The sequence below is a fragment of the Phodopus roborovskii genome, unplaced genomic scaffold (assembly GCF_943737965.1).
Source record: "Phodopus roborovskii unplaced genomic scaffold, PHOROB, whole genome shotgun sequence".
NCBI classification, from domain to species: domain Eukaryota; kingdom Metazoa; phylum Chordata; class Mammalia; order Rodentia; family Cricetidae; genus Phodopus; species Phodopus roborovskii.
In genome coordinates, this window is record NW_026126517.1 from 33,822,709 (window position 1) to 33,842,710 (window position 20,002).

The following is a 20,002-nucleotide window of genomic DNA, read 5'->3' on the forward strand; positions in this document are numbered from 1 at the left end:
GGTTCAATTACCAGCATCCACATGTCAGTTCACAACTGTCTGTAACTCCAGTTCCAGGGGACCCAGTGCTCTCTACTGGCTTCCACAAACACTAGGCACATGCAGGCTGAATGCCCACTGTACACATAAAATAATAAAATTAGCCAGGCATGGTGGCATTTTTCTTTAATTCCAGCACTCAGGAGGCATGGGCAGGCAGAGACCTCTTGAGTTTGAGGCCAGCCAGAGCTACATAGTGAGACTCCGTCTCAAATGAATGAATGAATGAATGTTGACTTTCGTATTTGAAGTGTTTGTTTGCCTATTTTATCTTTTCCCTCTCTTTTACTTTGATTTTAGTCCCATGAACGTGTAAGCAAGCGTCTGCATCAGAGATTCCAGGCCTGGGTAGATAAATGGACCAAGGAGCATGTGCCTCGTGAAATGGCAGCAGAGACCAGCAAGTGGCTCATGGGTGAGGGGCTAGAGGGCCTGGTGCCTTGCACCACCACCTGTGACACAGAGACTCTGCACTTCGTAAGCATTAACAAGTATCGTGTCAAATACGGCACAGTATTCAAAGCCCCTTAACTGCAGAGCCAGCACAGGTAGCTCAGAGGTGTGTGTATGTGTGTGTGTGTGTGTGTAGGCATGTGTACTCACACACCGAAGAATCGAGGAAGATGCCTTTCAAGCCACCAGTGCAACCTGGCACCAAGCAGGATACACACAAGGAATGTGGACGGACACCTTAGAAAGCTGGAACTGGCACCTTTCCCAAGGGTACTAGCCTGCCCGACAGGGAATGAAGTCCATGCAAGCACAGACAGCTTGCTTGCACACACCAGCAGAGCTCAACCTAGAACTTCGATGACCTGACCTTAGACAGGCAACCAGATGCTGTCACCCTTTGGATGGATGGAGGTGCATTTACAAAACAGATGGACAGTAACTAATAGTCACTGCTCCTCTCCCTGCCCCGAAGAGGCGGCTGGATTTGACGACGTCTCCACTTGAGCACATCTAAGATCTCTAGTTAGATTTTGTCTGAGACCTGCTGTTTGGCTTTGGGATTAATAACTTGTGGATTTGGTTTCTGAGTCCGTGCAGCCCACCTTCCTCCATCTTCTGGTTCTCAGCCTCAACAAATCCCAGTCAGTCCTCCTTTTTAGCTCCTGTGGGACTGTTTTGTACCTGCATCTTTACTGGTCCACCTGAGTGCCATCCACCAGCTGTATTCTCACACACATACACACACAATTTTAACTTGGATTTTCTTTTGTAAATAATGTACATACTGTCAATTTTTTATTAAAGGAAATATGCTTTGATGTGCTAGCATAAGTGCTCTAGCTTCTTGTGTACCATAGAGCTATGTGGCTTCAGATTTAGTACTTATAAAGAGATGTACAAGACATTTATTACACTTTTTACCAAAGGGAGATACCATTGTAGTACTTTTATGTAAAACTGTCTCTCCCCCTCCCTTCCTTTAACTTTCTTTTTTTATGTAAATAAAGCTTGGTTCTTAAGGAAATACCTAACCTAAATCCCTTGTCCTCACCAGAGAGCTATTATAGTAGGGATTGGCTTTAGTTTCTTTTCCAGGTTACAAAATAGGATTTTACTGTAAATAAATAGGTGTTTGCACTTGTCAAATCAACATATATCAGAAGATGGTAAAAAGTGCTTGCCACACAAGCCTGACAACTTGAGTGATGTCTGGATTCCACAGTGGAAAGGGAAAGATGACTCCTAAAGTGGTCCTTTGGCCCGACAAGTCCTCAGGCACTTGAGTGCCTTCATCCGGTGCACTCATGCAGGAACTCTGCGCTTCTCTCTCCTCACCCCCCCCCCCCAATTTCTAATATTCCTCACTGGGAACGAGGCAGCAACTCAAGATACCAAGCCAAAGTAAATGTCATGTCTAGTTGGAAGGGAATAAATTGGATATACTGTTTAGCAACAGCAAATGAAAGTGTAGTAACACAGGCCTTTAATCTCAAGACTCAGAGGCAAACAGGGTTCTGTGAGTCCAAGGCCAGTCTGGTTTACATAATTCCAGGATAGCCAGGGCTGCAGAGAAACCCTGTCTCAAAAGATGAAATTTAAAAACAAAAAGCATGTATTTGTGTGTGTATACTTGCATGTATGTGCATATGCACCAAGGTACAAGTATGGGAATCAGAACAACTTGGAGTCAGTTCTAGGGATGGAACTCAGGTTGTCAGGCTTGGCTGTATTTGTCTGCAATTCATCACCTTCACCAGTCTATTCAGTCTCCATTTTTTAAATGTTATATAAATTGACACAAGTGTTCGGGATCTGCTAATTTGGTTGGCCTGGACTTGCTGAACAACAATGAACTAGCCCTCACAGTTATATTTTCTGGTTAAAATTTCCTGGTACCTGGGCCAATGAGATGATGGCTCAGCTGGTTAAAGTTCTTGCCACTAAGCCTGAAGACCTAAGTTCGAGACCTGGACCCCAGGATCCTACACTGTAAGAGGGAGCTGTCTGACCTCACCCCCCATGAAATTTAACAATGCTTTTTAAATTCCCAACACCACCATAAAGGGAAAAAATATTGACTCCTGGGTTTTCAAAATACAAAGTGAGCTGCTTTTACTTATTTGACACAGGGTCACATAACTTAGGCTGCTTAAAAACTCCAAAGTTCTGGGAATACAGGTATTTTTGTCACAGGAGGGTAAGATGCTCTTGAAGGCAATAAAAAGCCTAATGGAAAAACATTGTAGAACTATGGCTGGAGCAGTTTATCAGGAACACTGAGAGTGTGATTTCCTCAACCATAGTTCACTTTTCTGCTCCCTCAAGACCATGCTGGGTCTAGAAGAAAATGGGTCTGAGTAGAGACAGCCTTGGTTGTTGCTACCAAATGCTTAAATCTCACTGTGTTACAGTTACTTTCCTGCAGGTCAGGGTAGGATTTCAGGGCTAGTTCAGGAGAAAAAGTCCTGGTGACCAATAACATAGGGAACTTTGATCAAGGTTTCACAAAGCAGACATTTATGTTTAAATGACCTTGGTAGTCCATTTTAGTTTTTGAGAAAGGGTTTCTCTGTGTATAGTCCTTGCTGTCCTGGAGCTGGGTTTGTAAACCAGGCTGACCTTGAACTCAGAGATCTGAGTGCCTCTGTTGCTTGCCCCACCCTACACTTGGTCATTTTTCTAAGTAATTGGAATTTGAAATGCAAACCTAGTTATTTCCATTAAAACAGGCTAATCAGATTTCTCTTTTTTTCTTGTAGTGATTTTACAGATACTCTGGCAAACGGTAAAGTTAGAGTTTGGCTTAAAACTTATGCACTTGTTAACCTGCTTCATCAGGTCAAAACTACATTTTGGTGATGGGCAACAGTGATGTATATAATGTATGTAATGGAGGGAGGGTTATTGAGGGTACAAAGCCCCTTTTCCCTATCAATACATTGCTAATCAGCTTGAACAGAGGCAGCCTTGTTGCCTTTCATATTATGCAGGTACTAGTGCTTAAGTGAGACGACTAGAAAGCAAATTAATTCTTGATTGGCCCTAAATCTTTTTCCAGAACCTTCCAGGGATTCCATCCATATTCCTTGCTTTTCAGAGTCTTTGGTAGCTCAGGCTCTCCTCAAATTGCTATGTTGCCGCGGATATCCTTCAATTCACTTTCCCGCCTCCACGAACCCAGGGCTTCCTGCATCCTAGGCAAGCAGTCTCCTTACCGAACCACATCACAGCTCAAACTTACCATTTTATTTAAGGACAATTTACCCAGCTGACAGCTGGGTGAGATGACAACCGCGAAGACGCAACTTCCGGGTTTCACCAGTTTGGCGCCCCAAAGCCAGCATCTTACGAAAGCCGCTCGTGTCCCAAGAAAAGCTGCTCGGGTCAGGAAGGTGCTGGTTGAATGCCGGAACCTTTGTTTCTAGGTTGTGCAGCGAGCCGGCAGCACCAAGGATCTTCCCAGGAGAGAAGTGGGCTCATCGCCATGGCAGTAGCGCCGCTCTTGAAGCATTGGCGTACCACTTTTGAGCGGGTGGAGAAGTTCGTGTCCCCGACCTACTTCACCGATTGTAACCTCCGCGGAAGGTGTGTCCTTCTGTTCTTCGTAGCCGCAAGCCGCATCCGCGCGCTCATTCCTTCCCTTCCGGAGGGAAACCCATGCTTGTGGCCACCCGGGCCGCGAAACAAAGTGTCCTCCGCGGACGAGGCGAGCAGCGGCTGGTAGAGGGTGGTATATGCTGCTCAGCTGCCAGGCAGTCCTCATGGCGTGATGATACGTGAGCGCGTTTTCCCACCCGTCGTCTGGCTCATGGGTGGAAAGGGAGCGGCTTCAAGCACGCGCCTATTGGTTTCTGCCCAGGCTTTTCGGGGACAGCTGTCCCGTGACACTCTCCAGCTTCCTAACGCCGGAGAGGCTGCCCTATGAGGAGGCGGTGCAGCAGGACTTCAGCCCTGCGCAGGTCGGCGACAGCTTCGGACCCACGTGGGTAACACCCAGCTTGGGAAGTCCCGCCCTCTAAGTCCTCAGCACCAAAGGCAATACCACGTTGTCTTGGGCCCTAGACTGCTTATATGATTGAGAGTAGCGCAGTTGCTGGGAAACTTTGTTGTCTTCACCTGAGTATTTTCATCCCTGCTGCCTCTGCCCCTTTCCCTCCTTAGGTGAATGATCCTTCCCTTGTGTCTTTGTTCACCACCATGACTGTTTCTGTGGCTCAAAGCTGAGTACCTTGTGATGCTACAGATACTTAAGGCCCTGCTGACATTTAATTCAAGGAACTATGTCAGAACAGGGTTTCCACTCCTAGGCCCATCACAATAGCTCTCTTACAGATGGTGGACCTGCTGGTTCCGGGTAGAACTGGTCATCCCCGAAGCGTGGGTGGGCCAGGAAGTTCATCTTTGCTGGGAAAGTGATGGTGAAAGCCTTGTCTGGCGTGATGGGGAACCCGTTCAGGTGAGGTGCACCCCTCAGACTCAGACCCAGATACAGATTAGCCCTGGTTTTTGGAGAAGTCACAGCTGAATGACTGGATCTCCAGAGTGGTTTCATGTTTCAGGTCTGAGGGAATTGCCATTTGGATGCCAATTTTCATTTCAACCCCCAGTTTTCATAAGCTATTTTTATTGTATTTAGTACATACTTATTGCAGAAACAGCAGATCATTCTAGAATAGTATAAAGTAAGGCATTAAATTATCTTCCCAAGAGTAATGAATTTCTTATTTTCACATCTCATTCCCCAGATATATAACTGCTTCTGTATGTTAAATGTCATAACTGGTTTAACATGTGTATATGAGGACTTTATGTCCATTTATAGGTTTTAAAAAAAAAAACAGGTTCTATGGTTCATACAACTTCCATTCCAAATTCCAGTATCTGGGGTGAGAATTGTCCTAAAAGAAGGCAGAGCCCTACTCAACCTTCCTCCCTTCACTGGCTAAACAGATATTCCCTGGGACCCACCTTGCTCTACACTGGGGATGAGCAAATCTGTCTCAAACTCCTTGGACTTTTTTTTTTTTTTAATTAATTGAACCCAGGACTTGCTAAGCAAGTGTTCTTAACTACTTTGTTGACCCACTCACCCTGCATCCCCATTTAATTTGAGAAAGGGTCTTGCTGAGTTTTCAAGCCTTGAACTTGTTATCCTCCTGCATTGACCTCCCAAGTAGCTAGAATTATAGACCTGTATCACCATATCTGGCTCATTCCATGGGATTTCCCTTTATACATTCACAGGAAAAGGGCCATCAGAAGCCACTCCAGGCATCCTAACTTCTGCCCAGGAGCTTTCCCATTAGACCATATGCTAGCAACCATATGCTGTATGCTGGTCATCAGTAGGTGGGGAACTTGCTACCAAGTGTCCCTGATTAGTTTTGCCTAGCCTTTCCTGGTAGAGGACTTGAGGTTGGGTAATTGGATAGTGAGCTTGGTCTCCTTTGGCATTATACTTTCTTTGAATTGTTCAAAGTCCTCAGACCCTGTCTTTCTTTTCTCTACCAGGGTTTAACCAAAGAGGGTGAAAAGACTAGTTATGTCCTGACTGATAAGCTGGGAGAAGGAGATCCCCGGAGGTGAGCGAGTCTCAGGGGACTGGTAAGCTGGGAGGAGCTGAGGCCTGAGTGACTTCAGAAGTACTTCCTAGCACATCTGCCCTCACATACTTTAGTTATAGGTAGCTTGATTCTCCAACCCCCCCCACTATAAAAATATTTACTGTATAGGGCTAGAGAGATGGCTCAACAGTTGAAAGCATTCAACTACTTTTCCAGAGGACCTGATTTGGTTCTCAGCACCTGCATCAGGTAGCTCATAACTGCCTATAACTCCAGCTGAATTCTGAGGGTAACTACATGCATGTGGCATTCACACACACACACACACACACACACACACACATACCTTAATATTTTCTTGTGGTAAATATAAAAGAACACAAGCAAATCACTCCTATTATCTTTCCACCCGGGGATGACCATTCTTAACATCTCAGCATTCATAGTCTCAAGATTTCTTTTGGCAAACATTCCATTTACTAGTTGAGAATATACATGCTTGGCATTTTGCACTCAGTCCTTTTACATTCCTTTTTTTTTTTTTTTTCATATCGAGGGGGTATCTATGATACCTTCAAAAGCTAAGACATTGGTTTAATTGAATTTTGTTGTTGTTTTGTTTTGTTTTGTTTGAAACAGTCCCACTGTGTAGCCCTGGCTATCCTGGAACTCACTTTGTAGATCTGAATTCACATAGCTCTACATGCTTCTTGCCTTCCAAGTGCTGGGTTTAAAGTTGGGTGCTACCATGTATGATTACATTATTGTATTTCATATTTTACTGTACACTGTTTCTTCCAAACACTGGCAGTGTGGTAAAGGACCCTCGACAACAAAGGGAGACAGAAATATGCATAGAATTATGAAGCTGCTGAAGATTCTGGAAGAACATACTGAGAACTCCATTTGGGAATTGCCAGACTAGGAGGGGCTGGGAGAAGAGTCAGAAAGGCTTCCCTCATTACGTTGAGTTTAGCTTTAGCCGACCCCAGATGCTGCTTCCATGGTAGAGCTGGCTGTACTATGCTAGCTATTGGAGCTTGGGGCTGAAAGTCAGCCTTGGAAGAGCCAAACTAGTTTACTGCACACTGCGAGCTCTGAGACTAAGAATACTTTGCACAGACAGCTTCAGATATATGAAGCTAAACAGTAGTGTAGCTTGTAGGAATCCCAGGTTAGCTCCTATCTTCTCTGCCCATAGTAGAACACTCCTCAGAGGACATGGATTTGTACTGGTATTTCTATTATGATCCTCCCACAAATACACCTGACATTCCATGGGTTCCTCTGGGAAGTGGATCCTGGAAGTAAATGGGGAAGAGTCAACTGAATGCCTCCTACTTTCCCTCTTCTCAAGCTCCTAGAATCTTTTGCCAGTCTGTTGACCTGAGACTGCCTCTCTACATTTACAGCTTGACTCTCTATGTGGAAGTAGCCTGCAATGGGCTTCTGGGGGCCGGGAAGGGAAGCATGATTGCAGCCCCTGACCCGGAGAAGATGTTCCACCTGAGCCAAGCTAAGCTGGCTGTGTTCCATCGTGATGTCCACAAGCTCCTGGTGGACCTGGAGCTACTGCTGGGTGTGGCCAAGGTACTGGAGTGCCCCATTCCCCATCTGGAGCTCTGTTCCAGGAAGATTGTCTCTGGTCAGAATAGAGTTTTCCTGTGTAAACAGGAATGGTACTGAGTTGGGGCTTCTGTGGGAATAAAGGATTAGAAGTGGGGAGCTTTGCTGAGAACCCTTGAGAGATCTGTTGTTGCCCAGTTTTGTAATAGTGCTTATGAAGGCATTAAAGTACAGAACCCTGCTACAGGGCCTGGGAAAGGACAACCAGCGCAGCTTCCAGGCCCTGTACACAGCCAATCAGATGGTGAACATGTGTGACCCTGCCCAGCCTGAGACCTACTCAGCAGCCAAGGCCCTGGCCTCCAAGTTCTTTGGCCAACATGGGGGTGAAAGTCAACATACTATCCATGCCATGGGGCACTGCCACATTGATACAGGTAGGGCACCAACCACCACTGGTTGTTGTGTGTCAGGGGTGCCCTTTAAGGCTATGCCTGAAAAGCACATGATGCTTGGTAATGTTTTGTCCTCTTTGAACCTTATTTATCCGGATGGGTGTAATGAGTCAGGGGTATTGGATCATAAGTCCTGCTAGCTATGGCTTGCTTATTCTTACACTAAAACCTGCTACCCCAAGAGGCCCTGTGACAGACGTTGGATAGATTGTGGAGACTGATGACCCCATATCGGCCATATGGGTTACATATGGAACTTGGGACTAGAAGAGGTATTTAACCTTGCCAGATTAGAAAGCCCAGAGAGGTTTCCTAGGCAAAATGACATCTGAATTAGTGAGAATAAAACAAAAATGGAATTAGATGAGACAGGGACCCCCAAGCACAGGGGCAGGTTTTCAGGAAGGGTCAAGTACTCAGCTTTGCACCTGATGAGTTTGTGGTATCTCTGAGAGTTTTGGGTTTGGGTTTGTTTGCCCATTGTTACTGTGTTTAAGTTCAGGTGTTTGCTATGTATCATTGGCAGGTTTTGATAGCAGTCCTTCTGCCTCAGTCTCCTGAATGGTGGATTACAGGTGTGAGCCACCACACCCTGAAATGCATGTTTTAAACAAGATCCTTGCTGTATTGATTCTGATTCAGCTAAGGTTTCTGATCATGGAACAAGGACTCTGTCCGTGGAGCCACCATGTGGTGTCCTGGGTGAATAAGGTTGGACCTGAGGCCTGGAGGTCCTCCCATAGTACAGCTTGCTCTAACAAGCCTATCCTGTACCATGTTCTAGTACCTCTGCCTCTGGGAAATCTGAGCCTAAGGACTGTTCTTCCAGGGCCTGGTACCTGTGTCCTGCAGCTGATCCCAGTCCATCTTTCCCCATCCTCTCCTACCTTGCAGGAGGGATACCACAGGAGGGATAGCAGGGTAGACCTGGTATGAGAAGAGGGCAAGGCTGACCCTCTAGAACCTTAGGCTGAGTCTGAAAAGGATTGGGTGTAAGATGAGAGGGGGTAAACTAGAGGGGGCCCTTGTTGACTCCACTCTGCACCCTCCTCCCCCAGCCTGGCTTTGGCCTTTCAAGGAAACTGTCCGGAAATGTGCGAGGAGCTGGTCAACAACTGTGAAGCTCATGGAGCAGAACACTGACTTCATCTTTGCCTGCTCTCAGGTCAGAGGGCAACTGTACAACAGAGTGGGGCTGAAGTTCCCTAAGGTCTGGGGACTTTGAAGGCCAAGAGTGTTCTTTCCTCTCAGCTACCCATGGGGCCACCAGATGCTCGATCATGAGTGGGGTCCTTTCCACTCCTGGCCCAGCTCCTACCCCATGTTCCCCACAGGCACAACAGCTAGAATGGGTAAAGAGCCACTATCCTGGCCTGCATGCCCGACTCCAGGAGTTTGCCTGCCGTGGACAGTTTGTGCCTGTGGGAGGCACCTGGGTAGAAATGGTAAGTGCCATTCCTAGCACCATCCTCTAGCAGCTGGCAGCTGGGCTGGAAAGAGCAGGATGGACTCATCCTGGGGTTATAACCCCATGCCAGGGTAACCCTTGCACCTTCACGATAGCTCCTACCTGTGTCTGGTTTGGTGCTAACTCGAGCTCTCTTGCTGTGGCCCCTGTCAGGATGGGAATCTTCCCAGTGGAGAGTCCATGGTGAGGCAGTTCCTACAGGGCCAGAACTTCTTTCTGCAGGAGTTTGGGAAGATGTGCTCTGAGGTAGGCTGGGAGCTACCACACCAGGCTATACACAGGGGCCATTGGGCCTTGGCCCACAGTACAGAGGGCTAAGGCTCAGATGCCTCCACTGAGAACCCAGAGCCTTCTCCCTGCAGTTCTGGCTGCCAGACACATTTGGATACTCAGCCCAGCTCCCCCAGATCATGCGTGGCTGTGGCATCAAACGCTTCCTGACACAGAAGCTAAGTTGGAACTTGGTCAACTCTTTCCCAGTAAGCAAGCCCCAGGGGTCAGGGTCACAGGGTTTGGATCCCATTTGGCCCATTCACCCCTTTCCAGGTTCTTGAGGGGGCCTGGACAGACTACCAAAACCCTATTCAGATTGTGGTAGGACTCTACCTGGATTATAGCTAACATGGATGTGAATGGCCCATACTGTCTCAGGTCTGACTTTGGCCTCTCTCCTGCCTGTCTCTGCCGGCAGCACCATACCTTCTTCTGGGAGGGGCTGGATGGCTCCCGAGTGCTGGTCCACTTCCCACCTGGAGACTCATATGGAATGCAGGGCAGTGTGGAGGAGGTGAGGCGATATATGATGCTGAGGATTCAGAGATGGCTGGGTGTCCTGTCCTAGGCTGACCTGTCCCTATCCATCTAGGTGCTGAAGACAGTGACCAACAATCGGGACAAGGGGCGGACCAACCATAGTGGCTTTCTCTTCGGCTTTGGAGATGGAGGAGGTGGTCCCACACAGACCATGCTGGACCGCCTAAAGCGGTTGGGCAACACTGATGGGCTGCCCAGGTCAGGCCTGAGCCGACATCAACCCTTGGCTCTCAAGCCACCTTCATGTAGCCCCACCCTTGAGCTCTTTCCCTAACTCTGCCTTCTATTTATATATCAAACTCAACCCTTCCACTGGACCTCGTGTCTCTCAATCTTCCAAACTCCCACTATGGGGCTAGGGTAGAGGGAAATTCTGTTGTAGGAAGGGGCTTGACCCTACCTGAGTGCAGCACTATATACAGGGGATTTTCTAGGGCGTGTCCTCTCTGTGGGGCCCTCTGGTCTGCACTGTAGAGCAAGGGCAAACTATAGGGCTCCCACCTGGGAGCCCAGGCTTGTGGTCTTCCTCAGAGTGCAGCTATCTTCGCCTGGACAGCTCTTCACAGCACTGGAGAGAGACTCAGTGCAGCTGTGCACATGGGTTGGGGAACTCTTCCTGGAACTACACAATGGCACCTATACCACCCATGCCCAGGTCAGGGCCAGGCTACCAACCTAACAAAAGAGGGCCTTAGTCTGTGTAGGGCCGTCGGGAAAGGGGGTGGGGAGGGTGAAGGTGGTGTTCAGTGGCTTCTCCCAAGTAGAGGTTTGAAAAGAAGAGGTAATAGCTGGGTTAATCCCTCACACAGGCAGGAGGTGAGGCAGCCTCTCAGGTGGGAGGGCCACTTGGGGTAAGTTTCCTATGAGAGATCATGTCCAGAAGGCCTTTGGAAGCTGTCAAGGGTTCTGAGCAAGAGAGCTTTTGAAGGTATCTTAGATCACAGCAGACTCCAAGCAGATTCTCCCTCCCTGGGCACAGCTCAAGAAGAGGAACCGGGAATGTGAGCAAATCCTTCATGATGTGGAGCTGCTGAGCAGCCTGGCCCTAGCCCGAAGTGCTCAGTTCCTATACCCAGCAGCCCAGTTGCAGCATCTCTGGAGGTCAGTCCGATGTCTCTGCTGCTCACCTGACTTCCCACCCTCCCACTGGCTGCTCTTCCCAGCCTTCCCTTCTGCCTTTGGTCCCTGCAGGCTCCTACTCCTCAACCAGTTTCATGATGTGTTGACTGGAAGCTGCATTCAGCTGGTGGCAGAAGATGCCTTGAGCTACTATGAAGGTGAGACTGACCTGAATTCATAGTGGTCCCGCTGCTCTCCACCCAGGGCCAAGTGGAACCCATTGCCCACCCATGATTAAACCCATCTCTCCTCAGACATCCGCTCCCATGGCAGTATGTTGCTCAGTGCGGCAGCTGCAGCCTTGTGTGCTGGGGAGCCAGGTCCTGAAGGCCTCCTCATTTTCAACACGCTGCCCTGGAAGCGCACTGAAGTGTTGGCATTGCCCAAGCCTGGTGGGGCTCACAGCCTAGGTATGAGCTGAAGGGGAAGGCTGGTCCTGCAGCGGGAAGAACCAAGGCTAGGCAGCATGGCAGGGAGACTTCCCCAGGGCGCTCCAGTCTGGAGAGAAGCAGCTACAGCTTATCCACTCAACCTATCCTTAACCTGAGTAAGGTTTCTAGAAGGTCAGAGAGGTGACACTGATGCCCGGCCTTGTCCCCAGCCCTGGTGACAGTGCCCAGTGTTGGCTATGCTCCTGCTCCCACCCCTACCTCACCGCAGCCCCTGCTGACCCAGCAGCCTGTGTTTGTGGTGCAGGAGGTAAGTTCCAGCAGCTCCCAATGGGGTGAGGCTTTCTCTGGGGCGTGCCTGGGTCTTGAGAAAGGTTCTGGGGTAATGCCTGGCTTTAGGAGGGCTGGGCTAGGGGTGGGGAACACAAGCTGACTCAGCTTGAGGACTCTCCCACCCAAGACTGACGGTTCTGTGACTCTGGACAATGGCATCATCCGGGTGAGACTGGACCCAACTGGCTGTGTTACTTCGCTGGTCCTGGTGGCTTCTGGCAGGTGCCAACCCTTCCTTGTTCTTAACCCCATGCCTGGCGAGTAGATCCCAAACTCTGCCTCTTCCCTCTGTCCCCTAGCCACCACACTGTCCAAGTAGTCTACAAGTGCCTTGAGGCTGGAACCACACTTGGGGCGGGGCAGGCTGGGCTGGCAGTCTCTTGGCCCCTGGCCCTGTTTAACCTGTCCCCACCAAGCACAGCTGGAGAGAGCAAGGCCATACTCTTGTGAAGCACCTGCCTTCATGTCCTTCCAGGGAGGCGATTGCTGAGGGTGCCGTGGGGAACCAGTTTGTGCTGTTTGATGATGTGCCGTTGTATTGGGATGCGTGGGATGTCATGGACTATCACCTAGAGACACGGTACATACTAGGCAGGTCCTGGGGGTAGTCATGGTTTGGATACACACTGCTCTGGCTTAGTGCCTCCCACCTTCATCCCACAGGAAACCTGTGCGGGGCCAGGCAGGGACCCTGGCAGTAGGCGCTGAAGGTGGCCTTCGGGGCAGTGCCTGGTTCCTGCTGCAGATCAGCCCCAGCAGTCGGCTCAGCCAGGAGGTTGTGCTGGACATTGGTTGCCCCTATGTCCGCTTCCACACTGAGGTAGAAGGGGCAGGGTAGTGGCCCTCTTCCCAGATGGGCCTGGTGAAGAGACCTAGTGCCCTTCTCTTGTCCTCACCCTCCATTCCACTCCCAGGTGCACTGGCATGAGGCCCACAAGTTCCTCAAGGTGGAGTTCCCTGCTCGAATACGGAGTCCCTGGGCCACCTATGAGATCCAGTTCGGGCACCTTCAGAGGCCTACCCACTATAACACCTCTTGGGACTGGGCTCGATATGAGGTCTGATGTGGGAAATGGGGGGAAGGGTGGGGCTTGGACTCATCCCTGACTGAGGAGAGACTAATTTTGTAGTTTGTGGACCAGAGGAGGAAAATGTCTGACACCTGTGGCTTCTAACACGGGCTAGGCATTTGGTAAATCCTTTACTTTGGTTTGATACTATAGCCACCGTTACCAGACAGGTAGGCAGGAGGCAGGCAGACAGGTGGGATGGCATGCCCAAAGCTTCCTTGGGTGTCAGCTAAGATGCAACCATAGGCTCCTACTGAAAAGAGCTTTGGGGTAGATTCACCCATAGGCCTTGGGTCTGCCCTTCAGGTATGGGCCCACCGCTGGATAGATCTGTCTGAGTGTGACTTTGGGTTGGCCCTGCTCAACAACTGCAAGTATGGAACGTCAGTACGAGGCAATGTCCTTAGCCTCTCACTGTGAGTGCAGTGCCTGCCAGGCCCAGGGCCAGCGTGGTTGTGGGGCTTCCTGTACTCGAACTCCAGCCCTCCAGTTTCTCCCTCCCACTCCAGGTTGCGTGCACCTAAGGCCCCAGATGTTACTGCCGATATGGGGCGCCATGAATTCACTTATGCCTTGATGCCACACAAGGGTAAGTACCAGGGTGATGGGGCCCTTCTGTTACTTTTGACACCTCTCTGCCCTTTTCTGAATCTCCAACAGATACTGTAGTAAACTGAGGCAGTTTAGCCCCATATCTTCTCTAGAGGCTCTGTGGGGAGACCCATTGTCCACAAGTGTTTCTTTCTGGTCCTTCTCCAGGATCTTTCCAAGAGGCTGGCGTTATCCATGCTGCCTACAACCTCAACTTTCCTCTGCTGGCACTGCCAGCTTCAGGCCCAGCACCTGCCACTACCTGGAGTGCCTTTTCTGTCTCTTCACCAGCAGTAGTGTTGGAGACCATCAAGCAGGCAAGGGACAGGATAGTCTGGGGAGGTTCCTGGGATACACAGGTCTTGGCCCTGCCCACCACCCTGCTTTCCTTTTGCAGGCTGAGAAGAGCCATCAGCACCGCACACTGGTTCTAAGGCTGTATGAGGCCTATGGCAGCCATGTGGACTGCTGGCTACACACATCTTTGCCCGTTCAGGAGGCCATCCTGTGAGTGGAAACGAGATAGAGGTAGAGATGGGAGGAGCCCTGCCCTTGTCAGTCCTTACGGCCTCTCCTTTTCTCCATCCAGTTGTGACCTCCTGGAGCAGCGAGACCCTACTGGTCACTTGTCCCTTCGGGACAACCGCCTGAAGCTTACCTTTTCTCCCTTTCAAGTGAGGTCCCTATTGCTCGTGCTTCAGCCTCCACCAAACTGAGTCTTGTTTGTGGAAAGCTTTAGGAACTCCTCATTTCCACCTCCTCAGCCCAAAACAAGCATCTTGTGCAATAAATGCTTAGATTAGCAGCCCTAATCCAACGTTGCTGCTCCTGGTCAGGCCACTCCTTGGGCTGTAAGGAGGATGAAAAGAGCTACTTTCCAGGGGCAAGATCTAAGGTTGCCTGTGTGTGCAGAGTCTAGCTTGTGGCTCTAGGGCTTTGGGCAAATGTTAGGCTGGGAGTATATCCCACCAGAGGCCCTGAAGAATGCTGGACTACCTGAGCCCAGGTCTGCAGAGGGGCTGGCTCTGCAGAGGCACACTGTCCTCTGATTGAGTTTCCAGTGGGGGAAGGATGGAAAATATAGAATTAGCATTTATAAGTAGGTGGAGCCATGCATCATGCCTTTTCAATCTGGCCTTCTCATACCTTATGCAGCCTAAGAAGTTCAGATTTACTAGTTTGTTAATGTTTTCACATGGACTTTAAAAAGCATGAGGAAGATGGCATATATTTATTAACATCACAAGCCAGGAGGTGGTGGCACATACCTTTAATACCAGCCCTCAGGAGGCAGAGGCAGGTGGATCTCTGAGTTCAAGGCCAGCTTGGTCTACAAAGCAAGTTCCAGGACAGCCAGGGCTACACTGAGAAACCCTGTCTTGAAAAGACTACAACAACAAAAAAATCAATAGGGTGTGGTGACTCACACCTGTAATGCCAGCAGTTATGGAAAGGAAGGCAGGAAGGTCAATCAGGAGTTCATTGTCATCCTTAGGTACACATGTGCTCAAGGCCAGCCTTGAGACCCTGCTTCAAAAAACAGTTGTATAGGAAAAGTCACGGGGGCTAGGGCACATTGCTTCCAGGGATTCAGACATGCCCTAGATTCATAGCAAGGCAGCAGGGAAGAGAATCCAAGCAAGGAAACCTCCATCTATGAGGCTGAAGTTCCCCCAGTCTCCCTGGATTGGGTATTGGCCTTACTCTTTGGGGGTCTGCGGTGACCTGTGGGGAGAGCAGGTGAGGCAGTGACTCTTGTGTCCTGAACTAGGCCTTCCTCTCTGTCCACCCTGTATTACCTTCCATCCTCCCTGAAGAGCCACTCCCTGGGGTCCCTTTCCAGCTCCAGGATGTTGAAAAGGCCCACCTGTGGTGGCCGGTCGCCCCCCTCTCTTTCCTTTCTTGGGGGGTGTAGGGGTTCCCTGGTTTTGTTGGAGGCTGGTCCCTGCAGACTGTTGAGCTATAGTCTTAGGGTGTTTCTTGGGCCTCCGCGTCCTGGAAATGGACTTCCTTGAAAGCAGAAGGTCCTGGACAGAGAAAATGGCCCTTATTGGTTTTCTTCCTAGCAGTTCACATTCCCCACCATGCACCAGTACCCCCTGGAGAGAGGAAGACAGCTGGCTGGGAGCCTGGCCTGAGAAGTGGAGTTGGCAAGAGTCAGTGCAGAGGACTCTGACTGGCTAGCTGGTGGGCTGGGGCTCATACCTCTTTTCTGTCCTCAGGCCCCAGCTGTGTCCCCTTTGGTTTCCTCTTCCGGGATCTGCCCCCTGTTGAATGTTGTCCTGGAGTTAGCCCTAGGGCTGATTCAGCCCCTCTCTAGACTTACTGCTGGGTGACTCCAAGATTAGAGAAGGATGGGAGGGTGGGTGTGTAAGGCTGGCCCATGGCCTTCCACCTCTTTATTACATTAAGAGTTGCTTACCTTTGGGTGCCAAGGGCCCGGGATCACCCTAAAACAGAATGAGGACAATTCTGAGTCAACCTGGTCTGGTGAACAGGCAGTTTTCCATGGGGTGGTAGGACCATATCTATCCTTTCAGAGCAGCATACCCCTCTACCTTTCTCTCAACACACACACTGCCTTGACTGGCTTAGACCCTGGGACTCCAAGGAGAAGAGTATCACACTGGAGAACTATACTGTACACTCAGGAACAATGTGATCTTTGGCAGGCCTCCACAAGCTAAGGTCATCTCTACCTGGCTCAGACCTATCTTGCTACCCCAAGCTGCATCTGAGCAATAGGTCTCAAACCTGGAACCAGATGGTACGACCATGCCGGTCTCGCAGGGAACTCATGCCTGGCATGCCATAGCACCGCAGCCAAGCTCGAAAGGCAGCAAAATCCTCTTCTCCACGCTCTGGTCCATAGCCTTTGCCCCCTGAGGGACGGAGGAACCAGTTAGAGGTGAGGGGTGTTGTGGAATGGGAGGAACAAGGAGTCTGGTTCAACATGGCTCAGCGCCACACTCCCTCCTCCCACTGTGACTAGGTTGGTGTCCTGGCCCCTCTCCATCAGCAAGGTGAATCCTTGTCCCTTCTACTGCATGGCAGGCTGGGAGGATGTGGAAACATGCCAAGAGACCTGGTCTGTTAAGCAAAGTCCCATTCCCCACGGCCAAGAGGACAGCTGCTCAGCACCTCACAGAGGCAAAAGCGGACATCGCTAGCCATCTTGGCTTCCCCAGGCCTCACCCAGCTGAACCACTTCCTTTGGCACCAAGTGACACAGTTCCAGCAGGTCTGGGTTCTGAAGTTTGGCCTTGATCTTCTGGCTCAGGGTCAGCTCTGGGTTCTGAAGGGTGTGTGGGCAGAACCAAGGTGTTAACACGGCTCTCACCCCACCTCACACTGAAGACAATGGATTCCCCTTTAAACCTGACAAGACCTTTGATGTGTGTGGAGGACACCCTCCACACACTTGGTGAGCTAAGGTAGAGACATGTGACTACCCATACCCTTGCCACCCACACCAGCACACACGTGCTTGTGCACTGTCCTCACCGGCCGGCACTGTTGCAGGGACTCTAGAACTGTACGGGCCTTCTCAAAAGGGGGCATCTTCAGCCTGGGATGGTGAGGAGGGCCCAGGTTAAATGGTGGATGTGACCACCCATACCCTACTCCAGCCACTGTTCCCACAGCCTTCCTGCTGACCGGTACAAGATCTCTGCCCGCAGATAGTTGCCAATGCCATTGAAGAATCTCTGGTCCAACAAGGCTTCGCAGATGGGCCGGTCAAAGGCTTTGTCTGATAGGTTCCGAAGTACGTTGTCCCTACAGGGACATAGGCTGGATGCATGAGACCCATCCCTCACCTCAGGAGAGGGATGAAGGGCTGGGGAGGCTATTCCTGGTGCAAAGGGAAACGGTCCCAGCTCCCTCTGGTCTCATTACTATTTACACAGCTGGAGCCTCAGTTTTCCTGTTTGTTACATGGGAACAATATGGAGTTGTTTATTGTTAAAGAATCAAAAATGTTCAGCTAGGCATGGTGGCTCACAGCTGAAATCTCAATACTTGGGGGGGGGGGGCTGAGACAGAAGGATAGAGGCAAGTCTGGGGCTAGCCTTACCAACAGCTAATCCCAGGCTGAGCAGGACTATATAACACACACACACACACCACAAGGTGTGGTGGCTATGCCTGTGACCATAATACTGGAAAGGCTGAGGCAGTAACCCTACTACCATAAGTATGTAGCAAATACCAGGCCATCCTGGGATAGAGTGAAATCCTGTCTCAACTTGCCCCTACTTCCTCAAAGTATGAAGGACTGGCTGGGTGGTGGGCATGAGTGAGTGTGTGACAAGAAGTTCTAAGAAAAAAAAAGGAGATGCTTCTGTGTGGTGCTGACCCCCTCCCCTCACTCTAGCACAAGCTGGAAGACTGTGGAAACAGCTCTGAGGTCTATCAAGAGACGAAATAGAACCTGCTGGCAAGCAGCCTATGCCCCCCAACTCCATAGAAAAGATGAAGCAACGCTAACCCAGGGCTATCGAGAGTGGTTCTCCTGGGCCAGCCAGGAGTCAATTGCTGCTGGGACACCAGAGATATGACAAAGTCTAGGGCTCCACAGAGGCACAGAGGGAAAATGAGAAAGTGCCAGGCCTACCTCAGACCTGCACACCTTCACTTCTTGCCAAGACTCCTCCAAGCTTTACACAGCTGGCTCCATCTCCACCATTCAGATCTTAGCTCAAACACTTCCTTATGTGGCCTTCCTGATGTGCTCCCCACCCTTGGCCAAAGGTCTGTGGATTTATCCTGTGTCCTGGCTGCCTGCCTTACCAGCACATCACCAGTTCAGTGAACGAAGGGATCATATTCATCCCTACAGGGATGTACCCTACAGGGCCTGTCTTGGAGCAGAGACTCTTATTGACTCTTTAGAGGAAGTACTGATAACAGGGACAGTCATAGAGGAGACCCCAGGACATAGACAGGTGAGCAGACAGAATGCAAAGACCACCAAAACCTGACAGGGTCACTAGACCACCCTCTTCCCATTGTGCAGACTTGTTAAGGTGTGGTGAAAGCCCTCTACCTTCCTTGATGCCCTGGGACCACCAGAAAGCGAATTGGGATGCTGGGTCCCAGCTCAACTCTAATGCTGTTTCTGTGTCCTCAGACCTTTGGCTGTCCTTCCTCCTTCAGCCTGCCCTGACATCATCTCAATCTACAGATGAGAGACTGAGGCCCAGTAGGGGCTAGGATTTGTTTCTTGTGGGCTTGGATGGTACCCTACATACCCAGTCCTACCTGAACCGTTCATACTCCAGCAAGACACAGGGTCCACGGCCTGGCTGCCATTCACCCCCAGGGTCCCAGTGTCCAAATCGGCGGATGTCCACGAAGCAAAGGGCAAGCCTCGGGGCAGGTGGGGCCGTGTAAAAACGTAGATGGGCATGGAGCGGCAATGCATCTGCAGGTGCCAGCTGGAAGGATCCAGTCATACCAAAGCGGAAGACAAGGGACAGTGGCTTCTGAGGAGGCTGGGCACCAGGCAGGGGACTCAAGGTCAGGCGAAGCTCCTTGCCTCGGGCTAAGGCTGAGATGTGGTAGGCACTGCTCTCAAAGGGCACCTCAGGGTTGCGGCTGACAGAGGACTTCTCTACACACCCGCCAAATACCAGCCCCTTACATGTCTCATTTACAAAGTGGCTGGCCAGGTGCAGCTCTGGGCCCTCTGGCATTCTGAAGAAGGAATGGCAGCCCCTGTAAAGGGAAAAGAACAACAAGCTGTGCCAGAAGGTATCTTGTTAAGTAGGAATTGTCACCAAGATTTTACAGAGGAAAAGGTCGAGAGCCAGAGAGGTGTATGGCCACCTAGGATAGGCAGGAGGATGCTGACCTAGCCACAGGCATTCCCCATCCACAGTGCTAACAAGGCCAGGGCCAGGGTACTGGGAAGCTGAAGCTGGAAGTCAGGATGGCTGTCTTGCTCACTAATTCTTTCCTTCCATGGGCTTCCACACCTGGTTTTAGAATGCTATTCAGATCCTTGCTGGAGCCTGTTTCCTTGTGTCCTCTGAGCTCCCCCACACCACCCACAAACCTGTTCCTCCCATCTCCAGGCCTTCACCCCTCCTGTTCCCCCACCACACACAGTAGGATGTTTGAGGGAGGCCTTCTTTCTCCC

The 20,002-nt window shown here is 50.4% G+C and overlaps 3 protein-coding genes across 10 annotated transcripts in view; 2 read left to right on the forward strand and 1 right to left on the reverse strand.

The window, feature by feature from the left end:
- The window catches only part of Sin3a (SIN3 transcription regulator family member A), a 57,061-nt gene extending 55,738 nt beyond the window's left edge, over positions 1 to 1,323 (forward strand). For both annotated transcript variants that reach the window (XM_051197529.1, XM_051197528.1), the window contains exon 21: positions 340 to 1,323. In XM_051197529.1, the coding sequence (XP_051053486.1) occupies positions 340 to 570 (231 nt within the window). In that variant the 3' untranslated portion in view covers positions 571 to 1,323. The remainder of the gene's footprint in view (positions 1 to 339) is intronic.
- Positions 1,324 to 3,801: 2,478 nt separating this feature from the next.
- Positions 3,802 to 14,660, forward strand: Man2c1 (mannosidase alpha class 2C member 1). 5 transcript variants are annotated; one of them, XM_051197535.1, is made up of 26 exons: positions 3,809 to 4,077; positions 4,352 to 4,474; positions 4,825 to 4,948; positions 6,004 to 6,074; positions 7,469 to 7,646; positions 7,870 to 8,059; positions 9,136 to 9,242; positions 9,412 to 9,522; positions 9,699 to 9,791; positions 9,908 to 10,024; positions 10,237 to 10,332; positions 10,411 to 10,556; positions 10,890 to 11,013; positions 11,338 to 11,459; positions 11,550 to 11,635; positions 11,732 to 11,887; positions 12,079 to 12,176; positions 12,327 to 12,421; positions 12,675 to 12,779; positions 12,863 to 13,019; positions 13,114 to 13,257; positions 13,576 to 13,685; positions 13,779 to 13,858; positions 14,029 to 14,177; positions 14,258 to 14,367; positions 14,450 to 14,660. In XM_051197535.1, exons 1-26 carry the CDS (start codon positions 3,896 to 3,898, stop codon positions 14,574 to 14,576), a joined length of 3,201 nt encoding a protein of 1,066 aa, XP_051053492.1. In that variant the 5' UTR covers positions 3,809 to 3,895; the 3' UTR covers positions 14,577 to 14,660. The 5 variants fall into 5 exon arrangements, 3 of the variants coding, with proteins under 3 accessions (XP_051053492.1, XP_051053493.1, XP_051053494.1); XM_051197536.1 differs by lacking the exon at positions 11,732 to 11,887 and having other exon boundaries at positions 3,811 to 4,077; positions 14,450 to 14,659; XR_007835300.1 differs by lacking the exons at positions 14,258 to 14,367; positions 14,450 to 14,660 and having other exon boundaries at positions 3,803 to 4,077; positions 13,760 to 13,858.
- A 660-nt stretch (positions 14,661 to 15,320) lies between these two features.
- On the reverse strand, positions 15,321 to 19,572 carry Neil1 (nei like DNA glycosylase 1). 3 transcript variants are annotated; one of them, XM_051197539.1, is made up of 9 exons: positions 19,123 to 19,572; positions 17,518 to 17,637; positions 17,365 to 17,428; positions 17,056 to 17,155; positions 16,615 to 16,742; positions 16,283 to 16,310; positions 16,066 to 16,127; positions 15,728 to 15,887; positions 15,321 to 15,585 (listed from the first exon to the last, which is right to left on the reverse strand). In XM_051197539.1, exons 1-9 carry the CDS (start codon positions 19,554 to 19,556, stop codon positions 15,515 to 15,517), a joined length of 1,167 nt encoding a protein of 388 aa, XP_051053496.1. In that variant the 5' UTR covers positions 19,557 to 19,572; the 3' UTR covers positions 15,321 to 15,514. The 3 variants fall into 3 exon arrangements, with proteins under 3 accessions (XP_051053496.1, XP_051053495.1, XP_051053497.1); XM_051197538.1 differs by having other exon boundaries at positions 17,503 to 17,637; XM_051197540.1 differs by lacking the exon at positions 17,518 to 17,637.
- Positions 19,573 to 20,002: the final 430 nt, after the last annotated feature.

Excerpts from the sequence above, each read along its gene's own strand:
- Man2c1 (XM_051197535.1), top strand. The coding sequence starts at position 3,896 with ATGCCGGAACCTTTGTTTCTAGGTTGTGCAGCGAGCCGGCAGCACCAA. Across the intron at positions 4,949-6,003 it reads GTGATGGGGAACCCGTTCAG|GGTTTAACCAAAGAGGGTGA; the intron begins GTGAGGTGCACC and ends TTTCTCTACCAG. Across the intron at positions 12,780-12,862 it reads GACTATCACCTAGAGACACG|GAAACCTGTGCGGGGCCAGG; the intron begins GTACATACTAGG and ends TTCATCCCACAG.
- Neil1 (XM_051197538.1), bottom strand. The coding sequence starts at position 19,556 with ATGCCAGAGGGCCCAGAGCTGCACCTGGCCAGCCACTTTGTAAATGAG. Across the intron at positions 17,638-19,122 it reads CTGGAGTATGAACGGTTCAG|GGACAACGTACTTCGGAACC; the intron begins GTAGGACTGGGT and ends ATGTCCCTGTAG. Across the intron at positions 16,128-16,282 it reads CGGGCCCTTGGCACCCAAAG|GGGGCAGATCCCGGAAGAGG; the intron begins GTAAGCAACTCT and ends AACATTCAACAG.